This window comes from Octopus bimaculoides, chromosome 25 (genome assembly GCF_001194135.2).
Source record: "Octopus bimaculoides isolate UCB-OBI-ISO-001 chromosome 25, ASM119413v2, whole genome shotgun sequence".
NCBI lineage: Eukaryota > Metazoa > Mollusca > Cephalopoda > Octopoda > Octopodidae > Octopus > Octopus bimaculoides.
Genome location: NC_069005.1, coordinates 18,083,406 through 18,094,395, shown reverse-complemented (window position 1 = coordinate 18,094,395; position 10,990 = coordinate 18,083,406). Strand labels below are relative to the sequence as shown.

General features: G+C 33.9%; 1 protein-coding gene across 4 annotated transcripts in view; it reads left to right on the top strand.

Annotated features, from left to right (window-relative positions):
* The window catches only part of LOC106880721 (DNA-directed RNA polymerase, mitochondrial), a 120,272-nt gene that overhangs the window by 62,625 nt on the left and 46,657 nt on the right, over positions 1-10,990 (top strand). For 3 of the 4 annotated variants that reach the window (XR_008266737.1, XM_052976557.1, XM_052976559.1), the window contains exons 11-13: positions 3,564-3,695; positions 4,619-4,735; positions 6,225-6,266. Coding sequence is in view for 3 of the 4 variants with exons in the window: in XM_052976557.1 (XP_052832517.1) it covers positions 3,564-3,695; positions 4,619-4,735; positions 6,225-6,266 (291 nt within the window). In the remaining variant the exon portion in view is untranslated. The remainder of the gene's footprint in view (positions 1-3,563; positions 3,696-4,618; positions 4,736-6,224; positions 6,267-10,990) is intronic. The other variant, XM_052976558.1, reaches the window with a different exon arrangement.

Genomic DNA, 10,990 nt, shown 5'->3' with positions numbered 1-10,990 from the left:
CTGCCTTGGAAGTAAGCAAATTCCTGTATTGAAAGTCGATGAACAATTTCATATAAGGAGGGAAAATAATTTTTATTTTAAGTTTTTTTAGAAAAACGTCACCCCTAACTGAAGGAATCTAACATCACTTTTGACCCAAATCATGCCAAATTCTAGGGCTGTGGAGGTTCATAATGCTTACTCAAGTTTTTACCAAACTTGGTGTGCTGACTTAATGCAATGCAGAAGCAGTCTATCTCAAATTTCAAGTTTCAGTACTTTAGGAGTTATAGAGTTTTTAATTTGTTACCACTTAGGCCCTGCTTTAGGAGATATCCTCTTCCTCTCCTTTTTATTTCTGTGACGCTAAAAGCTCTGACTACATTAACTGTTTTTCAGAATAATAGGCTTATCCAACTGGAGTATCTAAAATAATGTCTCATAAGAGGAGTGCTTGTGTCACTCAAAGAAACAAAAAAATCTGGACGAAGAATCTTGTGCAATTTCAAGACTCACATAGGAAAAGAACACCTGTTCCTCTGGAAGAGCATTCTTAGGAAAGCAACTGCAGGATACCAATGAAACTTCAAATTGTTGATTGCTATCTGTTCCTTGGAGGTACCATCAAAAGAGTGAAAGAAATAATAAAGGAAATTTTGAAATAAGTAACTTTTTTATGGCAAAAGAAATTAAGTTTCCCATATTTATCAATTCAAAATGTACAAGCAAAGTAGAAAAAGTGCTGAATACCTACAATAAATATGTAAAAAGGAAAATACAATTTATTGAAAAGAATTTTTGACATCACAAAAGAAATGGCTGTGCAGTGACGATAGAAGGTTATATTATCTTCAAATTGAAAGCAAGGGACAGGTTGGGTATGCAACTGGTAAGGCAGCCAATTCCAAAACTATCCACCCATCCAAAAGCAGAAAAGTATCCTTAATGCCAACTTTAACCAGAGCAACTCCAGTGTCATTGTCAACATTTGAGGCAGAGACTGAAAGTGAATATCAAGAGTCTGAAAAATCAGATGAAGAATCCGTGCAAACAAGGAGGAAGTATAGCAAAACTGGAACTGCAACCAAGTTAGTAATATCTTCCAAGCTATCAACCCTAAAAGCAACAACAGTTTGTCAACAATTATCTCAAGATGGAATCAATGTCGAGACTTCTTCCCAATCTGGTATTTTCAGATCGACTATCAAAGAAACTGTTAAACTGAAAAGGAAAATGGAGAAAACAGTACATTTAGAAAACTGGTCATTGCATGTTGATGGTAAACATATTAATTATCAAGTATACCAAGTGCTAGTTTTAAAGAATGAACAGAGAGAAGTTAAGTCAGAAGCACTCCAATTACCAAAGGGAAAAACCGATACTATTGTGAAAGGAATAACAGCTGATTTAGATGAATTCAATTTATGGAACTGTGTAAAGATGATTGTTGCTGATACAATGAGTGTGAATATTGGGAAAAGAAATGGCATTGTCATTCAGTTGCAAAGACTTTGCTCAATAAGGTTTGAAAGAACTGCAATTTATTGGTTGTCAGTATTATATCCTTGATAGAGTTCTTCATGTTGTAATGGATAACAAACTTCGAGAAAAAAGTCATCTCCCAATATTGAATATGCATTCATCCCAGAGCTTCTAAGTAATTACAAGAAACTCCTGGCTAATTTCAACAATGGTGAAAAAAATTTTACTGAATCAGCAGGATGGTGAGATGACATAAAATTTCTATTTCATTTGACCAGTGTTTTACGTTTCTTTGAAGAAATTGGAAAATTTCCTACTGTAAAGTTTCAAAAAATACCCAACTTAAGTAATACAAGAGAGAATTCTCGAGCAATACTAGCTTTTTTGGCATTTATTCTTTTACCAGAGAAAAGAGTTTTGCTTCTCAATGTTTGTTGATTCATCATTTACAGCTAGGCAAATTTTTGGTTTACTGACCAAATGTTTAATGCACATGATTATCAGAAGTTATGTGAGAGTCTGCAAGTTCATAGAAAAGCATTGAACTCTGTAAAAAACTTTTGAAGTTGAGAACCATCAAAATTCCCAGAAGAAATTAGAGTGCAGAATGAGCAATCAGGTGCCTTCAAGATCTTTATGATGTTTGTAAAAAGGAGAAACTTCAGCTTCGATTTATTTTATCTAACAAATCATATTAATTCTTTGTTATGTTTAAAATTTACTAACATCCAGCACCCTTTTTCCTATATATTTAAAACTGGAATTAATCCTATAAAGTAAAAAAATATGTATTGTTTTTAATTTTGTATGGTATCGAATGCTTGTAGTGGCCTCTGTCTTAAAATAGCTGTTTTGAACCTTTGCATAGTGCAATTTCAATTTAGTAATTTTAAAAATGTATAAATACACTTTTATTTCACATCTCTCTTGCTTTTACAAAGATTTAGGTAGTGAAAATACTGAAGTGTGAATCTAGTGCCATCTAATGATTATACTTTTGTGGTAATAGGTCGGATAGTGAGATATATACTATATCTCTACTTACAATGTTTCCGATCGTAAGTTATAACAAATATTATAGTTTCTTAATTAAAAGCTATAATGATAATCTCGTTACTTATAACTTAATTATAAGTATTTATCACTAAGCATAACTCTTAGTTTAGGCTGCGTAAATGTTATGATGTATACATACCAAGACGCTGAATGTGCGTTCATACGTACATGTATGTTGAAGATACAGATTATATTTTTTTGACTGTTACACTTAAAAAAAATACAGTTTCATTAATATACAGAAATAAATTCAACAAGTTGAAAAAAATGAGAAGTAAAAGGAATTAAATTTCTACATTAATTTATTATGTACATTTTTGGCATTTATAGTACATTTAGAAATAAAGTCATTTCGTCGTAGAGAATTACGACTTAGATTTATACTAACTAATCTTTCATTCTAGCTATAAGGGTTCACAACAATTAAATATTGTCGGATTTGAGTATTGAACACGGCATAAATATTAGGCGATACTCAAGAGGGTGAGTGCCGTGGATTTTAGTAGCAACCCAACGATCACTGGAGAGTTTGCCAAAAATTAGGGTTTTTATAACTACTTCCTAGAACCGTACCCCATGAAAAACTTCTTCAACGAAGTTCAGAATTCGTATATGGGCAGTAATTTTTAACCAATGAGAAATCAATAATTTCTCATGTTCGGGCAAACGAACTTACGTTCTCTCTCCGCCTCTTATGAGTTTGTTACACTTTTAAAAGTCCATAACTCCGAAACTACTTCAACTAGAAAGGTGAAATTTCAGATATACTATTTCTGCATTGCATTGAGTCAGCACACCAAGTTTGGTAAACACTTGAGCAGATGTCATGAACCCTGCTAGAATTTTGCATGATTTGGACCAGAAGTGGTGATCGATTTCTTAAGTTGGGGGTAACATTTTTTCAAATGAAGCAAAATAAATGTTAGTTTCCTGACTTTTATGAAATTATTCATTGAATTACAGTATAGGGTTATTAGGTTGTGAAAAAGTCATAACCATAGTATATATATATATATTTCCATATAATGTGATGTTTATTTCTGCAGGAAGCTCAGCGTTTGGCTAGTGATTCAGAAGCATTCAGCCCTAGCCTCAATTTCCTCTGGTTACGTATGGGCAACAAAGTTTACTATCGCTTTCTTATTGAAGATAAAATCAACTCTTTAGTTTCCAAAAAGGTAAAACCTATTTATTTCCACATATTTTTCATTTTCTTACTTTTTATGCTTTTTTCTTTTCTTTTTTTTTTTTCTGTTCCATCTCCAGTATTAGTGATACATTCAAATTTTCCATGCTGCATGAAGCTGCTTCAGCACTCCCTCTGTAGGGCTCAGCATCCTGAGATCATCCCTCACTACTCCTGTGCCCATGTCTTCTTTACCTTTTTTCTGTTCAACAAATTATAACAGGTGTGGTTGTGTGATTAAGAAGCTTGATTCTCAATTATATCGTCTTGAGATTTGTCCCACTGCACAACACCTTGGCTGACCAAAATCTTGTGAGTGGATTTGGTAGATGGAAACTGAAAGAAGCCTGTCACATGTATATATATGTATGCATGCTTGTGTGAAACTTTTGTCCAGATAGTGGTTGTAAATGAGCATCATTGTCATACAAGTGATGTTGTTTGCTTCTAGGCTTTCATAAAAAACATGTCTGGTCATGGAAATATTACCTTGCTTGGAAACAGGTGAGGAATGTGGACAGGGAGGACATCTAGTTGTAGAAAATCTACATCAACAAATCTTGTCTCTGTCCTGCAAGAATGGAAAAGTGGATGTTAAATGATGATGATATAACTAAAGATATGTTAATGTTTAGCCAAAGCAATACATGTCACATTTAGGTGGAAAGCTGACAGAATTGTTAGTATGCTGGGTGAAATGCTTAGTGGCATTTTGTTTCTCTTTACATTCTGCATTCAAATTCTGCCAAAGTTGACTTAGCATTTCATTCTTCTAGGCTCAATAAAATAAGTACCAGTTGAAAGCTGGGTCAATGTAATTGACTTACCTCCTCCCCTGAGCTTGCTGGCTTTGTGCCAAAATTTGAAACCAATGTATGTCACACTTATATATTTCTTTTTTTATTTTTACTGCAGACTGTCCACTTATACAATGAGTATATTGAAAAATACAATGAAAAACAACCAGAATTGGTCAATCATCGACTTATTTGGTTGAACCTGATGAAGAAACACTGTGATGGGCCATCTTTGGTAAATTGTCTTGCTTTGATACTTTTACATAATTTCCTCCGTTATGTTTTACATAGCATTGTAAAATGTGTTCCTCAAGTCAGTGAGGTCAATTGACCTCCGAGAAGTAGCAACCAAATCTCTTTTAAATCAAACTTTCTAACTTTGAGATAACAGACATATGTAATATCCACCCTTCTGCAGAATGCATTTTGCATCTCCTACAACTTCAGATTCAGTAGGCCAATTAACTTACTGGATCCACTGAACTTACATAAAATACTTGAATATTCTACCATTGTTTATGTGAATTCAAACTTATATGCTTCTTTGCTACTGTGGGTATGTGCATGGGCAGAATAGAAGAGTAGTAGTAGCAACTTAAGAAGTTTAGTTACCATATGGTATAATAGTAAGGAGGGAATTTGAGTATGAGTGTATTGATGTTTAGGACTAGCATTGTATGCACGGGTGTGAATAGGTAACTATGCAATTGATGGTGGGCATATACAAATGAAAAGTTGTGAGGGGAGCAGGTACACTGTGAGTTGCTCACTACAGACTATGGAAATTTTTACACACACCTGGTTTGTCTGTCTGCTTAAGAGTTGGTTATTTGAAGCCTTCATTATAAACTTGTCACAGGAAATGAGCAATAACACCCTTTACCTCTGATGTATGACAGTGGCTGTAAGTACTTTACTTGAAATTCTTATTATTATTGTCATTGTTGTTATTGTTGTGATTGGTATTGTTGCTGTTGTTACCCTTGCCATTGCATCCACATTGCTTCAGAGTTATCTCTTTCCATCCTCTCTTCTCTCTTGTGTTTATATGTAAACAATTGAGTGTGTATGAGCATATGTAAGAGAGAGCATGACCTCCACTATTCAGACCAACCTTTCAATTTTCTATTTACTCAATCCTGCTACTTTGCACTCTGTCACTTTGTATTCCATTACTCCAGTAGTGTTGTAGGTAATTTGCATAATGGGGATATACATTGAGCAAACTTTATCTTTTTTTACCAAAAACATTGATGAGGCACTGCAGGTGATTGAACCCAGATGTACAAGTGAGAGGAAATGAAAACACAGAGTTCCTGAAAATAGATGCCAAGAGCAAAAATATTAAATTGTACAAAAAAAAAAACCTCAGAAAAGGGAGGTGGGGTGAATAAAAAAAAATATTGCTAAATAAAATGTCACTTCTTAAGAAAAACTTAAAAAGGGAGATGTAGGGAATTAATAATAATGGTACAGACAGTATGTGTTAGACTGTGTTGAGAGTTGTGTCTGGCAGAGCTAATAGTGATGCTGCGATTACCAAAGTGGGTCTATTAATTTACCAACATGTAAAGGATACAACAGTTACAAGTTACAACGGGTTCACAATGTGGACATGTCATTTTCTCTATCAAATTAATACTTATTTATGTTTTCTATTTTTATTTTCATCTTCTCTTATTTATAACTTATCATTTTTTTCATTTATTAATTTGTTCTTGCAGGATGTTCCTCTCAAAACATGGCCTCTTCATGTAATTAAAGGAGTAAGTAGTATACCTCAATAAAGGGTGACTTTGAGGAAAGTATGAATGTTACAACACCCTTTCTTTGTCTTTAACTCTAAGTTTCAGCATTATTGTTTTCATTGTCATAATCCATGTTAACATTATCATCATCATCTTCATCTTTATTGTTATTTTCATAATTATCATTATTACTAGCAGTATCTGTGGAATTTATTTAGATAGTTGGAAGTTTATATAGAACCATAAAAATTAGTGTTTCTTTTGAAATTGTATATTCTGCATTAATTTAATTTTAAAAAACCTTTCAGTTCTGGATAAGGTTGTAATTGATGGAGCATGACTTTCTCATTCTCTCAAGAGTTGAAAGGTTCATTTATAAATCTAAGAGTTTCACAATGATTACAGAGGATATTCATGTCACCAATGATGTAACTTTCAATCATATGTTTACAAATTTTTTGACATTCTCATTTTCATTTTCTATTTTATCAGACATTCTCTTGTCTGTTGTAAATGCTCACTATATTCTCTTTGTTCATATTTTCCCTTTTACGCTGCAGTCCTCATGCTTCTTCTAGTGATTCACTTCTCTGCTTCTCTTTACATTGTTGCCTATGCCCTCTCATTCTTTCTTTTGTTTAGCTTACATTATCATTCATATTTTAAAAACAAATATCAATTTTCAAGTGAGCAGACGATAAATAATTGCACTTACTACTTCTTTTTCACTATTCACTCATCTCCACCACCACCACCACCACCACCACAGTTTTTAGTAACAAAGCTCAGTCAAAGTTGTTTGCCAACCAAGACTATTTTGCTAAGTTATTTTGCTTTCATTGAAAAATCTATTTTCTATTTATAAGTTTATTATTACAGAAATTTTTTTTTTTTAATTCTCAAACACGTGATAATGCTAATAAATAGCGTGATCAGGATAAATTATCCATACATTGCAGAAAAATACGTTACAGGCCAGCCATGAGACTCGAACTTACATCCCTGTGATTACGCGTCAAGTGCTTTACCATTAAGCTAAACTGCCCAGTAACTAATTCTTCTGCAATTTTAGAACTTATAAATTTAGCTTCATACAACGCTAACGTTAAATTCAACTTACGATGAAAGTAAACAAACAAAGTTTATTTTAGAAGCATTGAGATGTATTGAAAGATACAGAAATTATTATTTTTTATTCTCAAACGCATGATAATGCTAATAAATATTGTGTTTGTCTACTTTCATCATAAGTTGAATTTTACGTGAGCGTCTTATGAAACTAAATTTATAAGTTCTAAAATTGCTGAAGAATTCGTTACTGGGTAGTTTAGCTTAATGGTAAAGCACTCGACACATAATCACAGGGATGTGAGTTCGAGTTTCATGACTGGCCGGTAACGTATTTTTCTGCAATGTATGGATAATTTATCCTGATCACGTTATTTATTAGCATTATCACGCATTTGAGAATAAAAAAAAAAATTATTTCTGTATCTTTCAATACATCTCAGTGCTTCTAAAACAAACTTTGTTTACTTTCATCGTTTTATTATTATATCTAATATATGCTTTCTTTCCATTGTCCACCCACTGATGTAATTGTCAATATAGATAGATAGCTAAATAGATTGACAGATAGAAAATATCAAAAATTGAATGTTAAAATGTTATTCTTTTGTCAGTCACAATGATATATGATGTTTAAAATTTCCCCCTGCTGAACACTTCATATTTCACTCTCTTTTTTTTCTTTACCTCTAACTTCAACAAACATGTAATTCTCCTCTTCACATTGTTATCATTTCTCTCTCTCTCTCTTTCTATTCATTTTTCGCTTCCATTAACTCTCTTCCTCTTTTACTCTTGCTCTTCACCTCTCCCTTCAACTAACTATATGGCTACATAATGTATTTGGCCTTAGTGTATTAATATATAGATTCTTGTCTTTGTTATCATTATCAGTGTCATCACCATCATCTCCACTGTTATCATCACTATCATCAGCAGTAGTAATTTATATATTTCACATCAAATGTTTTGATCAGGTTGGTGGAGAGAGTGGTACTAGTAATAAACTGAGGTTAAGTTAATTGATTTTTACAAAAATAATTTTTTTACATACATGACACAAGACAAGAGATCATCCTCCTCATTATCATCACCTCCTTCATCAAAGAGGTGTAGATATGACAATGTGTGTTACATTAATTCACTTAGCTAACTACCTCTGTGTGTGCTTCATTTGTTTGTAAAATTTGTGTGGTGTATTCTATTTCTTCTTGACCTGTGTGTTCTTGGTCTGCTTGATGTTTTTACTTTAGGTCTACTTAACATTGTTGCACACTTCCACTCCAGATTCTGCCCACTGTGATGCTTCAGTTTGTAATCATGACTATGCTTGTGCTCTCTGCAACTAACCACCACTTTTTTTACTTGAGCTGAGTTGACTAACCAAGGGCTACACAACTCAATTAAAGTATTACAGTGCACTGTGTATGGTCTTGAATAGTTGCATGCTGAATATATTTGAAATATTGAATCTGTGGATTGTACTTGTTCTATGGGTCTCTTTTGTTAGAAATGACCTGAATCTACACATAGGTGTAGGTTTGTGGTTAAATAATTTGCTTCACAAACTCATGAATCTGAGTTTAGTCTCATTGTGTGGTACCTTGGACAAGTATCATCTATTACAGTGTATTTTTATTAGGTCTTCCTAGGCCCTTGTGAATGAAATTGTGTTGACCAGTGGTTCTTAATAGAGGTTCATATGACCCTAGGGGGTCCATTTAAAATTTTGTGGGGTTCACACTAGCAAAATAGTAAATTGGCGATCCACAGTAGTATTTTAAGGGTCCATGAAAAGTTTTGATTTATATGTATGTATTGCAAGAAATGACTAACATTTTACATAGTTCAACTTGTACAACTGAGTGTGTGAATAGCAAAATACAAATTTTGAAAGAAGTATCTATAAAATTAACTTTTAAACATCAAATGGCTATGGAGATCCACCAGAATAAAATGATAAACAAAGGGGTCCATAGATAAAAAATGGTTGAGAACCTCTGGTGTAGGCAAAGACTATGCCAAAGTTCACCAGATGGACTACCTGTTATTGGGGTGATGAACTTAATCCATCACTTAATTCAATTCACCTGTCTCTTGGATATGCCTTTAGTAGAGCTCAATCTGATGTTAGCATAGAGATCAGATCTTTGATTTGTTAATATCAAGATTTTCCCCTTATTGGAAACATTCTTGTAAATCCTGCAAAAATGTTATGGACACTGCATTTCCTCTTCTGACTAAGACATAAAATGACAAATAATAACAGCAACAATAATAATATTGGCAGCAGTTTTGAGAGTGAAAGGCAAGTATTTGACTGGTACTTTATTTAATAGACCTTAAAAATTATGAAAAGCAAATTGGCCATGGCATGGTTTGAGCTCAGAACTTCAAAAGCCATTTTGTCTGGCACTCTAACAATTCTGCCATCTTTCTGCCATAAGCACTAATTTTAGCACAGTTAGTAATTTTGAGGGGAAGAGAATTGATCAATTAGATTGACCCCGAGTATTTGATCGGTATTTATTAAAATAAGTACCCCAAAACGATGAAAGGCAAAGTTGACTGTAATGTGATTTGAATTTAGAATGTAGTGGGTCGGATCTAATGCCAAAAATATTTTTCTAATGCTCTAGCAATTCTGCTATATTGTTGTTTCTAATTTTGGTACCAGGCTAATAACTTCTGGAGAGTGGGTTAGTTGATTTCATCAAACCCAGTACTTGGCTGGTACTTTGTTATCAACCCTGAAAGGATGAAAAGCAAAATCAACTTTGATCGAATTTGAATTCAGAATGTAAAAAACTAGAAGAAATGATGTCTAACATGGTAAAGGTCCTGCCAGTTTGACAATAATAACAACAAGAGCACTCAGAGAGCACAAACCTCTGCCAAGGAAACACCAATGTCCTCTCAATGATTAGCCAGAGATGATTTTTAAAACAAGAATATCTGAAATAAACTCACAAATGAGAATGCTAAAAATGAACCTGACCATTCTCAAAAATTAAGTAAAAAACATGGAAAAATAATCCAGAATCCTTGTCTGGTACTTGATTGATCCCAATGGTAGTCATGGAATGTGAAGGTGGGTGTGTGGGCCGTGTTTGTAATGCTGTGTGTGTGTCATCTGCAGTGGGAACAGGGACAGTCTTCTCTATGAAGGTTTTTTTTAGTCTATTCACTGATATAGTGTCTTTATGACCATTAAGGTCTATAATGAAAAATTTATCCATGTGTGAAAGAAAATGGAAAGGACTTGCATACAGTGCTGTTAACGGAAGTTTAACAACATTGTTGCGCACAAAAACGTGAGTCCAAGAAGTAAAGCTTCCTTGAAGACAGAGCTAGAAATGCAATTGTCAAGTAGGTAAGAGGTTTCCACGGGCCCATACCTCCCACACCCTCAGGATTGGCACTCTCAACGTCGGCACACTGAAAGGTAGGTCTGGTGAGATTGTTGAGATGCTTGAAAGGAGATGTGTCGATATCTGCTGCCTCCAAGAAGTAAGGTGGAGAGGAGGTTCCTCACAGGTACAAGATTTTCTGGGCAGGGAACACAGACGGGGTCGGGAGCGTGGGTATACTTCTTGCAGAGAAATGGGTGGATAAGATAATCGAGGTAGCTAGAGTATGCGATAGAATACTTAAGATTAGATTAGTCCTTCACC